Consider the following 16786-nt stretch of genomic DNA (forward strand, 5'->3'; position numbering starts at 1 on the left):
ACTGTCTCCTGACAGATGGCTTGTAGTCATCCGTGAAGCAGTGACCGGCGCTGCGGTCTCTTATGTGACTGCAGTGTGAAGAGATCTCAGAATGGAGGTCACAGAATTACCAAAAATAGAAGAAGCCAAAATGCTGGAAGCTGAGACCGGGAACCATCTGCCGCGTGATCGTACAGGATAAGGGGCAGCGCTGTCCTCACACATGTGGCACAGGAGACCCGGACTATAACTCCCAGCATCCGTTATTTGGGTGACCATCACTCTGCGCCCTGAATGTTTATCATAGGGACATCCTCACAAGGAGTCAATGTGACGTCCCGCAGGTGACTCCTTTAGGGCCCCGGGATGATGTTATAAGGCGTCACTCTCATCCAATGGGGGGGGTGTGCAGTGGAGTCCCTGCTGAACCCCCCATCAGATGACAATTCCTTAAAGGGGACACCACTTTTTTTTTTTTTGGAGAATAGGGGGATCTCTCAGAACCTGGGAGGATGAAAGTGAAAAGTGAGACCCTTAAAGTGACAGCGCGCCCTTCAGCTCCTTGTGCCGGTGACTTCACAGCTTCGCTCCTGCACTTGGCGTTTAGTAGAGGTTTTGAAGAAACCACAGGCAAAGCCTTGAGGAAGTGCAGATTAAGGAGGAGGGGGTGAGGAGGCGCGCCTCTTATTAACCCTTCGCAGGCTGCACTCAGGACACCACATCCTTTTTTTTGGGAAAAGCTGGGTGAGGACAGCCAGTGCTAGTGTTTTTAAAGCATTTAAAGGGCCGGTGACCCTTTTTTTTTTTTTTTTTTACCAAAGTCAATTGAGTTTACAAAAAAGAAAAAATCAGTTTTGGTTGCATGCAAAAAAAATAAAATCCATTGCAAACCCCCAAAAAGAAGCGCTGGGACTTGTAGTTCTCCAGCTCCTGCAGATTTAGATCCAGAATTATCATCCTTTCTCCATAGCAAACAACACGCACTAATCGTAATTTGTCACGTGTGGCCAAAAAAGTCGGCACAGCAGAGCTGACTCTGTCGTTTGTCAGATAGCAAAGTCGACACTAGCAAACGGAGCTGAGTTTGTAATGTGTCGAGTTGACCTGCTGCAGTCCCATGTAAAACCATAGACAACTATGGACGATCTACGGCGATATCTCTGCAGCCCCCGGAGATGATAAACACAGCTCTGCTACACCGGGAGGATGCCAAGAGCAAAAAAAAAAGGAAACCGTCTGCGGAGAGGGGAAAAGTTCCTAAATACACTGCGACAGGAGGGGCATCTTAAAGGGACAGTAACCCTAATAATAGTCCGACGTAAAGTCTGATCTGGCTGATAACAGAAAATAATAGATTGCAAAAAAAAAAAAGAATAGATTTTTTTTCATCTATTAAACGTATAGAAAAACACGCACCCACCAGAGGATATAAGGCACTTACCTATGTCGGAGTTGCAGAAGGCATCCTGGGGGTGGCTGGGGGCACAAGTGCAGCCGTCCGCCGGGTACAAGAAGTCCCCAACTATGAGGAAAAGTGACAAGAGCATGAGGTTGGCAATGACAGACATGGTGCTGAAGGATGGCAGGCAGGAGGGTATAACCTGGTAGGAGTGAGCCTCCCGCCTGGTGGCTGCAGGTTTATATGTGGCAGTGTCCCCTCCTCTGCTCTGCCCCTGGAGCCCAGGCCAATGGCATCCTCAGCAAGCCCAGTGCAGGCAGCGGGGGCGAGGCTTCGCTCCTCTGTGTCCTTCTAGGGGATAAGGGAATGTTCCTGCACCTCTGGATGGGGAGAGGGGACTGGTGATTACCAAAGCAGAGGAGCTCAAGTTCAAAACAACAGCCCCTCTGCCAGGCGTGGGATCTGCGCCAAAAGAAAGAAGACCGGCGCAGCCGAGCTGAGTTTGTCATGTGGCACAAATCTTTTTTTTTTTTTTTTTTTTTTTTTTTTATTAGGACTGTTTTCGCAGAGATAAAATAGCTCAATGAGCTCTGCTACATCAGTACACGGACGGAGAGAAAAAAAGGGCAAAATTACTATAATATCGCTCCTTACGGATGCAGCAGAGCCGAGCTCGTTACACGGTGCAACTAAATATCTGGAATTTTACAAAAGTAGAAATGTAGCAGAGAGAATATTGCAAACTCTTTTTTTTTTTTTTTTTTTGTTACAAATGTAGCAGAGCTGAGTTTGTCATTTAGTACAACTCTCTCTCTCTTTACATGAACAAAAGTCAAAAGTTTGGACACCCCTGCTTATGCAGTTTTTTGTTGTTGTTTCTTCCCCTTGTTCTTATTGGAATGTGCACAATTGCAAATTCAGGCTGGAGGCAGCAAAACCTGGTAGGAAGACATAGAGACAAGGCGAAAAGAAACACGGAACCGGAATGTGTGTTACATCTTATATTCCTCACAGTTCCCCCACTTTTACTATGATGAAAGCCTTACAATCCCCCCCCCCCAAGCACCCTCTCCGCAGCTTCAAGTCGTCCCATGAGCAGGTCGCCTTGTCAAGAAAGTGTTTGCCACCATTAGGGGTTGTTTTGGAAGAGGCAGTGACGGAGCTCTTTTCCACAGCTGTTCTAAGCCAGAGTATGGCAAGAACCACTCAACTACAGAAAGAGAATCGACATAAGACATGAAGATCAGGAAAATTGCTAGAACCTTGAATGTATCCACAAGTGCAGTTACTAGAACCTTGAAGGTATCTGCAAGTGCAGTTACCAGAACCTTCAAGGAATCCACAAGTGCAGTTACTAGAACCTTGAAGGTATCCGCAAGTGCAGTTACTAGAACCTTGAAGGTATCCGCAAGTGCAGTTACTAGAACCTTGGAGGTATCCGCAAGTGCAGTTACTAGAACCATGAAGGTATCCGCAAGTGCAGTTACTAGAACCTTGGAGGTATCCGCAAGTGCAGTTACTAGAACCATGAAGGTATCCGCAAGTGCAGTTACTAGAACCATGAAGGTATCCGCAAGTGCAGTTACTAGAACCTTGGAGGTATCCGCAAGTGCAGTTACTAGAACCATGAAGGTATCCGCAAGTGCAGTTACTAGAACCTTGAAGGTATCCGCAAGTGCAGTTACTAGAACCTTGGAGGTATCCGCAAGTGCAGTTACTAGAACCATGAAGGTATCCGCAAGTGCAGTTACTAGAACCTTGAAGGTATCCGCAAGTGCAGTTACTAGAACCTTGAAGGTATCTGCAAGTGCAGTTACTAGAACCTTGGAGGTATCCGCAAGTGCAGTTACTAGAACCATGAAGGTATCCGCAAGTGCAGTTACTAGAACCTTGAAGGTATCCGCAAGTGCAGTTACTAGAACCTTGGAGGTATCCGCAAGTGCAGTTACTAGAACCATGAAGGTATCCGCAAGTGCAGTTACTAGAACCTTGAAGGTATCCGCAAGTGCAGTTACTAGAACCTTGGAGGTATCCGCAAGTGCAGTTACTAGAACCATGAAGGTATCCGCAAGTGCAGTTACTAGAACCTTGAAGGTATCCGCAAGTGCAGTTACTAGAACCTTGGAGGTATCCGCAAGTGCAGTTACTAGAACCATGAAGGTATCCGCAAGTGCAGTTACTAGAACCTTGAAGGTATCCGCAAGTGCAATTAGTAGAACCATGAAGGTATCCGCAAGTGCAGTTGCTAGAACCTTGAAGGTATCCGCAAGTGCAGTTACTAGAACCTTGAAGGTATCCGCAAGTGCAGTTACTAGAACCTTGAAGGTATCCGCAAGTGCAGTTACTAGAACCTTGAAGGTATCCGAAAGTGCTGTTACTAGAACCTTGAAGATATCCGCAAGTGCAGTTACTAGAACCTTGGAGGTATCCGCAAGTGCAGTTACTAGAACCATGAAGGTATCCGCAAGTGCAGTTACTAGAAACTTGAAGGTATCCGCAAGTGCAGTTACTAGAACCTTGAAGGTATCTGCAAGTGCAGTTACTAGAACCTTGGAGGTATCCGCAAGTGCAGTTACTAGAACCATGAAGGTATCCGCAAGTGCAGTTACTAGAACCTTGAAGGTATCCGCAAGTGCAGTTACTAGAACCTTGGACGTATCCGCAAGTGCAGTTACTAGAACCATGAAGGTATCCGCAAGTGCAGTTACTAGAACCTTGAAGGTATCCGCAAGTGCAGTTACTAGAACCTTGGAGGTATCCGCAAGTGCAGTTACTAGAACCATGAAGGTATCCGCAAGTGCAGTTACTAGAACCTTGGAGGTATCCGCAAGTGCAGTTACTAGAACCATGAAGGTATCCGCAAGTGCAGTTACTAGAACCTTGAAGGTATCCGCAAGTGCAGTTACTAGAACCTTGAAGGTATCTGCAAGTGCAGTTACTAGAACCTTGAAGGTATCCGCAAGTGCAGTTACTAGAACCTTGGAGGTATCCGCAAGTGCAGTTACTAGAACCATGAAGGTATCCGCAAGTGCAGTTACTAGAACCTTGGAGGTATCCGCAAGTGCAGTTACTAGAACCATGAAGGTATCCGCAAGTGCAGTTACTAGAACCTTGAAGGTATCCGCAAGTGCAGTTACTAGAACCTTGAAGGTATCTGCAAGTGCAGTTACTAGAACCTTGGAGGTATCCGCAAGTGCAGTTACTAGAACCATGAAGGTATCCGCAAGTGCAGTTACTAGAACCTTGAAGGTATCCGCAAGTGCAGTTACTAGAACCTTGGAGGTATCCGCAAGTGCAGTTACTAGAACCATGAAGGTATCCGCAAGTGCAGTTACTAGAACCTTGAAGGTATCCGCAAGTGCAGTTACTAGAACCTTGGAGGTATCCGCAAGTGCAGTTACTAGAACCATGAAGGTATCCGCAAGTGCAGTTACTAGAACCTTGAAGGTATCCGCAAGTGCAGTTACTAGAACCTTGGAGGTATCCGCAAGTGCAGTTACTAGAACCATGAAGGTATCCGCAAGTGCAGTTACTAGAACCTTGAAGGTATCCGCAAGTGCAATTAGTAGAACCATGAAGGTATCCGCAAGTGCAGTTGCTAGAACCTTGAAGGTATCCGCAAGTGCAGTTACTAGAACCTTGAAGGTATCCGCAAGTGCAGTTACTAGAACCTTGAAGGTATCCGCAAGTGCAGTTACTAGAACCTTGAAGGTATCCGAAAGTGCTGTTACTAGAACCTTGAAGATATCCGCAAGTGCAGTTACTAGAACCTTGAAGGTATCCGCAAGTGCTGTTACTAGAACCTTGAAGGTATCTGCAAGTGCTGTTACTAGAACCTTGAAGGTATCCGCAAGTGCAGTTGCTAGAACCTTGAAGGTATCCGCAAGTGCAGTTACTAGAACCTTGAAGGTATCCGCAAGTGCAGTTACTAGAACCTTGAAGGTATCCGCAAGTGCAGTTACTAGAACCTTGAAGATATCTGCAAGTGCAGTTACTAGAACCTTGAATGTATCCACAAGTGCAGTTGCTAGAACCTTGAATGTGTTTCTTTACTCCTTGTTTCCATATTTCATACTTCGTGGATTTGCTGCCTTCAGCCTGAAATGTGCACTTTCCAATAAAAAAAAAAAAAAAAAAAAGAAAACCATCGCATTAACAGGGGTGTCCAAATTTTTGTCCAATACTGTATGATATCGCATGTTTGTTTTTTTTTAACATAAGTATACAGATGTAGCAGAGCCGAGTTTCTCATTTAGTACTGCTATGTAGATGATGGTCCAATCTCTTGATTTTTTCTTTCTCTTTTGCATGGATATATAGCAATGTAGTAGAGCTGAGTTTGTCTAATGGCACAACTATATAGATGATAGAGGAATTCTTACAGATGTAGCAGAGTTGAGTTTGCCATTTGCCACAAGGGTTTTCCGAAAACATATAAAGCCGTAACATCTCCGAGCTGGAGGGCTGCATATGGATGTAGCTGAGCTGTTTTTGTTGTATGGCACAGCTATAGATATATAATGTTGCAATCTGACATTTTAAACAGACAGGAATGTATAGAGTTGTAGCAGAGCTGAGTTTATCATATGGCACAGGTATACAACCTACATTATATCATTCTGCTCTATTTATCTGTACATATGAAGCAGAGCCGACCTGGCCAATACAGGAGAGCTGGGTTTGTCCTCTGATCATCCCAACATAGCCCGATAATAGAGTGCATAAATGAATCTGTTAAATAGCAGATTGGGCTCTGCCACATCTAAGATCTGTCCTGAATCTACCACAACATAGCCGGTGCCAGGCCTGGGAGCCGCGCCAGGGCACAAAGCGTCTGCGAAGCAAACATCCACTACAACTTACTGATGCTGTGCACCTCATATGTAGCAGAGCTCATATAGTCACCCGGCAAACTCATCCTCATCACATGGCGTCAGCTCTGCTACATCTGTCCGTAGTTCCGAAATTCCTTCCCTGCGCATGGCCAAGTTATCAGCGCTATAGCACATTACGTTATTCACTGGCGGCTCTCCAGATGGTAAATCAGGAGCATAAACCTGAAAGATGATGTCACCGTGTATGAGAACACCTGCAGAAAATCACCCAGAAAAGACAAATCTCCTCCAGAGCTGCACTCATAATTCTGTAGGCTTCAAAGTACAAAGCCGCTATTTTATCAGGAGGATAATACAGGATGTAACTCAGGATCAGTACAGGATCAGTAATGTAATGTATATACACAGTGACTCCACCAGCAGAATAGTGAGTGCAGCTCTGGAGTATAATACAGGATGTAACTCAGGATCAGTAATGTAATGTATGTACACAGTGACTCCACCAGCAGAATAGTGAGTGCAGCTCTGGAGTATAATGCAGGATGTAACTCAGGATCAGTAATGTAATGTATGTGCACAGTGACTGCACCAGCAGAATAGTGAGTGCAGCTCTGGAGTATAATGCAGGATGTAACTCAGGATCAGTAATGTAATGTATGCACACAGTGACTGCACCAGCAGATTAGTGAGTGCAGCTCTGGAGTATAATACAGGATGTAACTCAGGATCAGTAATGTAATGTATGTACACAGTGACTCCACCAGCAGAATAGTGAGTGCAGCTCTGGAGTATAATACAGGATGTAACTCAGGATCAGTAATGTAATGTATGTACACAGTGACTGCACCAGCAGGATAGTGAGTGCAGCTCTGGAGTATAATACAGGATGTAACTCAGGATCAGTAATGTAATGTATGTACACACTGACTCCACCAGCAGAATAGTGAGTGCAGCTCTGGAGTATAATACAGGATGTAACTCAGGATCAGTAATGTATATACACAGTGACTCCACCAGCAGAATAGTGAGTGCAGCTCTGGAGTATAATACAGGATGTAACTCAGGATCAGTAATGTAATGTATGTACACAGTGACTGCACCAGCAGAATAGTGAGTGCAGCTCTGGAGTATAATACAGGATGTAACTCAGGATCAGTAATGTAATGTATGTACACAGTGACTCCACCAGCAGAATAGTGAGTGCAGCTCTGGAGTATAATGCAGGATGTAACTCAGGATCAGTAATGTAATGTATGTACACAGTGACTCCACCAGCAGAATAGTGAGTGCAGCTCTGGAGTATAATACAGGATGTAACTCAGGATCAGTACAGGATCAGTAATGTAATGTATATACACAGTGACTCCACCAGCAGAATAGTGAGTGCAGCTCTGGAGTATAATACAGGATGTAACTCAGGATCAGTAATGTAATGTATATACACAGTGACTCCACCAGCAGAATAGTGAGTGCAGCTCTGCAGTATAATACAGGATGTAACTCAGGATCAGTAATGTAATGTATGTACACAGTGACTGCACCAGCAGAATAGTGAGTGCAGCTCTGGAGTATAATACAGGATGTAACTCAGGATCAGTAATGTAATGTATGTACACAGTGACTCCACCAGCAGAATAGTGAGTGCAGCTCTGGAGTATAATGCAGGATGTAACTCAGGATCAGTAATGTAATGTATGTGCACAGTGACTGCACCAGCAGAATAGTGAGTGCAGCTCTGGAGTATAATGCAGGATGTAACTCAGGATCAGTAATGTAATGTATGCACACAGTGACTGCACCAGCAGATTAGTGAGTGCAGCTCTGGAGTATAATACAGGATGTAACTCAGGATCAGTAATGTAATGTATGTACACAGTGACTCCACCAGCAGAATAGTGAGTGCAGCTCTGGAGTATAATACAGGATGTAACTCAGGATCAGTAATGTAATGTGTGTACACAGTGACTGCACCAACAGAATAGTGAGTGCAGCTCTGGAGTATAATACAGGATGTAACTCAGGATCAGTAATGTAATGTATGTACACAGTGACTGCACCAGCAGAATAGTGATTGCAGCTCTGGAGTATAATACAGGATGTAACTCAGGATCAGTAATGTAATGTATGTACACAGTGACTGCACCAGCAGAATAGTGAGTGCAGCTCTGGAGTATAATACAGGAGGTAACTCAGGATCAGTACAGGATCAGTAATGTATGTACACAGTGACTGCACCATCAGAATAGTGAGTGCAGCTCTAGAGTATAATACAGGATGTAACTCAGGATCAGTACAGGATCAGTAATGTAATGTATGTACACAGTGACTGCACCAGCAGAATAGTGAGTGCAGCTCTGGGGTATAATACAGGATGTAACTCAGGATCAGTAATATAATGTATGTACACAGTGACTGCACCAGCAGAATAGTGAGTGCAGCTCTGGAGTATAATGCAGGATGTAACTCAGGATCAGTAATGTAATGTATGTACACAGTGACTGCACCAGCAGAATAGTGAGTGCAGCTCTGGAGTATAATACAGGATGTAACTCAGGATCAGTAATGTAATGTATGTACACAGTGACTGCACCAGCAGAATAGTGAGTGCAGCTCTGGAGTATAATACAGGATGTAACTCAGGATCAGTAATGTAATGTATTTACATAGTGACTGCACCAGCAGAATAGTGAGTGCAGCTCTGGAGTATAATACAGGATGTAACTCAGGATCAGTAATGTAATGAATGTACACAGTGACTGCACCAGCAGAATAGTGAGTGCAGCTCTGGAGTATAATACAGGATGTAACTCAGGATCAGTAATGTAATGTATGTACACAGTGACTGCACCAGCAGAATAGTGAGTGCAGCTCTGGAGTATAATACAGGATGTAACTCAGGATCAGTAATGTAATGTATGTACACAGTGACTGCACCAGCAGAATAGTGAGTGCAGCTCTGGAGTATAATATAAGATGTAACTCAGGATCAGTAATATAATGTATGTACACAGTGACTGCACCAGCAAAATAGTGAGTGCAGCTCTGGAGTATAATATAGGATGTAACTCAGGATCAGTAATATAATGTATGTACACAGTGACTGCACCAGCAAAATAGTGAGTGCAGCTCTGGAGTATAATACAGGAAGTAACTCAGGATCAGTAATGTAATGTATGTACACAGTGACTGCACCAGCAGAATAGTGAGCGCAGCTCTGGAGTATAGTACAGGAGGTAACTCAGGATCAGTAATGTAATGTATGTACACAGTGACTGCACCAGCAGAATAGTGAGTGCAGCTCTGGAGTATAATACAGGATGTAACTCAGGATCAGTAATGTAATGTTTGTACACAGTGACTGCACCAGCAGAATAGTGAGTGCAGCTCTGGAGTATAATACAGGATGTAACTCAGGATCAGTAATGTAATGTATGTACACAGTGACTGCACCAGCAGAATAGTGAGTGCAGCTCTGGAGTATAATACAGGATGTAACTCAGGATCAGTAATGTAATGTATGTACACAGTGACTGCACCAGCAGAATATTGAGTGCAGCTCTGGAGTATAATACAGGATGTAACTCAGGATCAGTAATGTAATGTATGTACACAGTGACTGCACCAGCAGAATAGTGAGTGCAGCTCTGGGGTATAATACAGGATGTAACTCAGGATCAGTAATGTAATGTATGTACACAGTGACTGCACCAGCTGAATAGTGAGTGCAGCTCTGGAGTATAATACAGGATGTAACTCAGGATCAGTAATGTATTGTATGTACACTGTGACTGCACCAGCAGAATAGTGAGTGCAGCTCTGGAGTATAATACAGGATGTAACTCAGGATCAGTAATGTAATGTATGTACACAGTGACTGTGCCAGCAGAATAGTGAGTGCAGCTCTGGAGTATAATACAGGATGTAACTCGGGATCAGTAATGTAATGTATGTACACAGTGACTGCACCAGCAGAATAGTGAGTGCAGCTCTGGAGAATAATACAGGATGTAACTCAGGATCAGTAATGTAATGTATGTACACAGTGACTGCACCAGCAGAATAGTGAGTGCAGCTCTGGAGTATAATACAGGATGTAACTCAGGATCAGTAATGTAATGTATGTACACAGTGACTGCACCAGCAGAATAGTGAGCGCAGCTCTGGAGTATAATACAGGATGTAACTCAGGATCAGTAATGTAATGTATGTACACAGTGACTGCACCAGCAGAATAGTGAGTGCAGCTCTGGGGTATAATACAGGATGTAACTCAGGATCAGTAATGTAATGTATGTACACAGTGACTGTACCAGCAGAATAGTGAGTGCAGCTCTGGAGTATAATACAGGATGTAACTCAGGATCAGTAATATAATGTATGTACACAGTGACTGCACCAGCAGAATAGTGAGTGCAGCTCTGGAGTATAATATAGGATGTAACTCAGGATCAGTAATATAATGTATGTACACAGTGACTGCACCAGCAGAATAGTGAGTGCAGCTCTGGAGTATAATACAGGAAGTAACTCAGGATCAGTAATGTAATGTATGTACACAGTGACTGCACCAGCAGAATAGTGAGCGCAGCTCTGGAGTATAGTACAGGAGGTAACTCAGGATCAGTAATGTAATGTATGTACACAGTGACTGCACCAGCAGAATAGTGAATGCAGCTCTGGAGTATAATACAGGATGTAACTCAGGATCAGTAATGTAATGTATGTACACAGTGACTGAACCAGCAGAATAGTGAGTGCAGCTCTGGAGTATAATACAGGATGTAATTCAGGATCAGTAATGTAATGTATGTACACAGTGACTTCACCAGCAGAATAGTGAGTGCAGCTCTGGAGTATAATACAGGATGTAACTCAGGATCAGTAATGTAATGTATGTACACAGTGACTGCACCAGCAGAATATTGAGTGCAGCTCTGGAGTATAATACAGGATGTAACTCAGGATCAGTAATGTAATGTATGTACACAGTGACTGCACCAGCAGAATAGTGAGTGCAGCTCTGGGGAATAATACAGGATGTAACTCAGGATCAGTAATGTAATGTATGTACACAGTGACTGCACCAGCTGAATAGTGAGTGCAGCTCTGGAGTATAATACAGGATGTAACTCAGGATCAGTAATGTAATGTATGTACACAGTGACTGCACCAGCAGAATAGTGAGTGCAGCTCTGGAGTATAGTACAGGAGGTAACTCAGGATCAGTAATGTAATGTATGTACACAGTGACTGCACCAGCAGAATAGTGAATGCAGCTCTGGAGTATAATACAGGATGTAACTCAGGATCAGTAATGTAATGTATGTACACAGTGACTGCACCAGCAGAATAGTGAGTGCAGCTCTGGAGTATAGTACAGGAGGTAACTCAGGATCAGTAATGTAATGTATGTATACAGTGACTGCACCAGCAGAATAGTGAATGCAGCTCTGGAGTATAGTACAGGAGGTAACTCAGGATCAGTAATGTAATGTATGAACACAGTGACTGCACCAGCAGAATAGTGAGTGCAGCTCTGGAGTATAATACAGGATGTAACTCAGGATCAGTAATGTAATGTATGTACACAGTGACTGCACCAGCAGAATAGTGAATGCAGCTCTGGAGTATAGTACAGGAGGTAACTCAGGATCAGTAATGTAATGTATGTACACAGTGACTGCACCAGCAGAATAGTGAGTGCAGCTCTGGAGTATAATACAGGATGTAACTCAGGATCAGTAATGTAATGTATGTATACAGTGACTGCACCAGCAGAATAGTGAATGCAGCTCTGGAGTATAGTACAGGAGGTAACTCAGGATCAGTAATGTAATGTATGTACACAGTGACTGCACCAGCAGAATAGTGAGTGCAGCTCTGGAGTATAATACAGGATGTAACTCAGGATCAGTAATGTAATGTATGTACACAGTGACTGCACCAGCAGAATAGTGAATGCAGCTCTGGAGTATAATACAGGATGTAACTCAGGATCAGTAATGTAATGTATGTACACAGTGACTGCACCAGCAGAATAGTGAGTGCAGCTCTGGAGTATAGTACAGGAGGTAACTCAGGATCAGTAATGTAATGTATGTATACAGTGACTGCACCAGCAGAATAGTGAATGCAGCTCTGGAGTATAGTACAGGAGGTAACTCAGGATCAGTAATGTAATGTATGTACACAGTGACTGCACCAGCAGAATAGTGAGTGCAGCTCTGGAGTATAATACAGGAGGTAACTCAGGATCAGTACAGGATCAGTAATGTATGTACACAGTGACTGCACCAGCAGAATAGTGAGTGCAGCTCTGGAGGGTAATACAGGATGTAGGTTTTGATCATTCTCGGGGGTTTAGGACTCTTGGAGAACTGATACGTTGATGTCTGGATTTACCGGGAATCTCATGAGCGCCAGTATTGATGATATTATATGGGAGAATCGCTCATAGTACAATTCCTTAATGTAATAATATAATAACAGGACGCGAATCGCTCATTTTCCACCAATTTAAAAGACGTCACATGGCCACAGGTAGCATCAAAACTTTCCTCCGTCCCCGTCCTTATCTGTCGGCTGCGGTGGAGGAAACCCGGCAATGTGACCCTCTTACTTGCCGTCATGTGACTTCGGAATCGGCCTCATGGATCCGGAGCGACACTTCCCATTTCATAGAAGGATATTAATGAAAGTGATTCTGTAGTCATTTCTTTTTTCCAGGCACTGTAGGTTTCGCTTTGTCTTTCCGGTAGCTCAAATATTTGCCGAATCCTAGTGGTCACAGGATCCTGTGTTAATTACACTATCCCTTTAAGTCAGAGGACAATTCTCTATAGATCGGAACATTATTCTACACTTGTCGTCGATTAAAAAAAACTGTGTATGGCCCTTTAAGAAAAAGTGCCCCATTAATGGCAGGCAGGTGTCGTGCTGTGTGATGCAAGGGGCGACTTCTGCACCCGTCGTAGTGAGCGCCCAGGGCGGGTGCGCGGCACACGGTGTACAGTCCAGAGGTTTGGCAAGTGCTGTGCTGCTGGCTCCCCGCCCCTCTCTGCACATAAACACTCAGAGCAAGGTCCTTCCCCCGGGATTAAGATGTGAACAGGGCTCAACCCCCGGGTAAAAATAGATATAACTAGCCTTAACTTTAATATATCCTCGTAGTGGGGAGGGCTCCATACAAAGCTCCAAATCCACAGCAGAGACGTAAAAGAAAATGATCAACTTTGATCTAACTAAGGCCACCACTAGAGGGAGCTCACTGCATAATGTTCTATTAATGCAGACATAGTGTGCTCCCTCTAGTGGTGGCTGCAGGTAGCACAACTCTGTAGGTAAAATGATCCCGTGTCTCCGAATATCTCATCTTCCACGACCCATATGGGTGTAACAGGAGATAGAAGAAGAAGTTAGTCCTAGGAAGCGCAACCAAAGCTCCAATATATAAAAGGCTGATAACAGATAACAATAGCTTGCAAAAATGAGTTTTGATGTGGATGTGGACCCTCCAGTATACCCATCAGGGTGCTGCAAAGCCTTTATAACCCCCCTTATCTCCAATATTCAGCACCTATTCAATGCAGACAAGCACCATTAGGTGTAGATGGAGCAGGAGCATGAGATCTGAATCATTTCTGGAAGAGACTGAGCAAACATCTAACGATGATGCCGTAAAGTGGAGAGTTTTGTACATTATTTTTGGTATTTTGGGTTAATGACCACTAGGGGGAGCACTGCACACTGCTATGAGGAATACGATAATAATATATTCAGATATTTCTTGCCGTTAACTGTTAATAACCCTATTGACTTTAATGGAAATTTTTAGGTTTTTTTAAGGTATTGTGGCTCCTTGCATGAATTTAGCCTGAAAAAAAGTGGCTTTCAATTTTCAACATTTCTGGATTATAAGATTTTTTGAATTATCAAATGTAAGATTTCAATTGTTTTAAAGGGTTTTTTTTTTGCTAATACATAACACAACGTCCTCTAAATGACAAAGGAGATAGGCGCTGCACCTTTGCGTCCCTTTAAGGCATAGAAGATTTGCGAGGAAAAAAATGGCGCTAATAGGGACACCAGATTCATGAAAATGGCACAGGTGGCTTCATATATTTGGTGCCGCTTTGTCCACACCAGTATTTATTGGTAAAAATTGTTCACCAGCCAATTTATTAATTATGCCCCTTTTTGGCACCCTTAAAGGGGATTTGTCACTTGCCGTGAATTTGTATTTTTTTTTAACTAGTGTAAATGCCGCTGTTCTCCTGAATCCGACAGTGTTTTTCTTGTGTTCCTGCGCCTCTCCGTTCATGAGATATAGCCCTCTCTTCCCTGTATTTAAATCTGATCTTTTTTATCCAGAAGGACTTGGTCATTCAGACCACGCCCACAGAGAGGAGTCAGGAACCATGCCCACTTGGTTAAGAAGGCTACATTTATAGGCAGGGAAGAAAGGGCCATATCTCAGGAATGGAGAGGCGTAGAAACACAAGAAAAACATCGCCGGATTCAGGAGAACAGCGGCATTTACACCAGGTACAAATTTTTTGCATATTTATGGCAAGTGACGGGTCTTCTATAAAAGTGTAAAGACAGATATTAAATTGGGTGCATCAATAAGTGAGAATCTAGTTGGCAGTGTCAGGGTTACTTCCATTAGTGACCACCTGACTGCCTACAAGGCCTGTTAAGCTTCAGTCTAAGTGGTGCTGGTGGTCCCCTGGGACTGTAAGGGTTAAGAGGGCAATCTCATTACAACCTATGATTATAATAATACTACTCATTCATTAGTGATGTTTGTAGCTTGGGGCAGTGCGTTCCCTGGGTAGTAATGCAGAACAGACATGTCCAACCCCCACCCCACAAATTCCTTACATTTATTAATGGCTTCCCCCTGTTTCCTTAAAATATCAATTGGTATAAATGGGAAATGATTCCTCGATGTCGGCATCCTATAGCCCTCGTTCTGTATACACAGGTAGTGGTGAAAACCTATACCGGCCTTTACTTTGTTATATCATTTTCTGGTGGGGGGGACTTTATTAGTTGCCAACAGTTCCGAATTTGCCCAAACTGGTTTTCAAAAAGCAATCCTGGCAAATTTGGGCATGTTCCGGTCAGTTTACGTAAACCTTGACCACTAGTGGGTGTCATCTGGGCGATGCTATGGGTGAGAATTAATGCTAAGACTGCGATAGAGGATCAATAATCAACAGTACCAGGAAACAACCCACATAAAGATACCCATGGTGGTGCCCCAAAAAGAACTATGCTGGGAAAGTACCCACAAAAAAGGAGCCAGAGGAGTGCCCCCTCATATACAACAGTACCAGGAAAGTGCCCACAGTGATAGAGCCAGAGGAGTGCCCCCTCATATATAACAGTACCAGGAAAGTGCCCACAGTAATAGAGCCAGAGGAGTGCCCCCTCATATACAACAGTACCAGGAAAGTGCCCACAGTGATAGAGCCAGAGGAGTGCCCCCTCATAAACAACAGTGCCAGGAAAGTGCCCACAGTAATAGAGCCAGAGGAGTGCCCCCTCATATACAACAGTATGAGGAAAGTGCCCACAGTGATAGAGCCAGAGGAGTGCCCCTTCATATACAACAGTACCAGGAAAGTGCCCACAGCAATAGAGCCAGAGGAGTGCCCCCTCATATACAACAGTAGCAGGAAAGTGCCCACAGTAATAGAGCTAGAGGAGTGCCCCTCATATACAACAGTACCAGGAAAGTGCCCACAGTGATAGAGCCAGAGGAGTGCCCCCTCATATACAACAGTACCAGGAAAGTGCCCACAGTGATAGAGCCAGAGGAGTGCCCCCTCATAAACAACAGTACCAGGAAAGTGCCCACAGTAATAGAGCCAGAGGAGTGCCCCCTCATATACAACAGTACCAGTAAAGTGTCCACAGTGATAGAGCCAGAGGAGTGCCCCCTCATATACAACAGTACCAGGAAAGTGCCCACAGTGATAGAGCCAGAGGAGTGCCCCCTCATATACAACAGTACCAGGAAAGTGCCCACAGTAATAGAGCCAGAGGAGTGCCCCCTCATACACAACAGTACCAGGAAAATGCCCACAGTGATAGAGCCAGAGGAGTGCCCCCTCATAAACAACAGTACCAGGAAAGTGCCCACAGTAATAGAGCCAGAGGAGTGCCCCCTCATATACAACAGTACCAGGAAAGTGTCCACAGTGATAGAGCCAGAGGAGTGCCCCCTCAAATACAACAGTACCAGGAAAGTGCCCACAGTAATAGAGCCAGAGGAGTGCCCCCTCATATACAACAGTACCAGGAAAGTGCCCACAGTGATAGAGCCAGAGGAGTGCCCCCTCATAAACAACAGTACCAGGAAAGTGCCCACAGTAATAGAGCCAGAGGAGTGCCCCCTCATATACAACAGTACCAGTAAAGTGTCCACAGTGATAGAGCCAGAGGAGTGCCCCCTCATATACAACAGTACCAGGAAAGTGCCCACAGTGATAGAGCCAGAGGAGTGCCCCCTCATATACAACAGTACCAGGAAAGTGCCCACAGTAATAGAGCCAGAGGAGTGCCC

At 44.3% G+C, this 16786-nt stretch overlaps 2 protein-coding genes across 2 annotated transcripts in view; one reads left to right on the top strand and one right to left on the bottom strand.

The window, feature by feature from the left end:
• Positions 1 to 1625, bottom strand: part of TIMP3 (TIMP metallopeptidase inhibitor 3) — a 30816-nt gene extending 29191 nt beyond the window's left edge. Inside the window, exon 1 of the mRNA XM_073650220.1 lies at positions 1421 to 1625. Within this exon, the coding sequence (XP_073506321.1) occupies positions 1421 to 1547 (127 nt within the window). The 5' untranslated portion in view covers positions 1548 to 1625. The remainder of the gene's footprint in view (positions 1 to 1420) is intronic.
• The window catches only part of SYN3 (synapsin III), a 329959-nt gene that overhangs the window by 153107 nt on the left and 160066 nt on the right, over positions 1 to 16786 (top strand). The gene's annotated exons all lie outside the window — the stretch shown is intronic.

The sequence above is a fragment of the Phyllobates terribilis genome, unplaced genomic scaffold (assembly GCF_046119375.1).
Source record: "Phyllobates terribilis strain yellow unplaced genomic scaffold, ASM4611937v1 Scaffold_10__3_contigs__length_209671492, whole genome shotgun sequence".
Classification (NCBI taxonomy): domain Eukaryota; kingdom Metazoa; phylum Chordata; class Amphibia; order Anura; family Dendrobatidae; genus Phyllobates; species Phyllobates terribilis.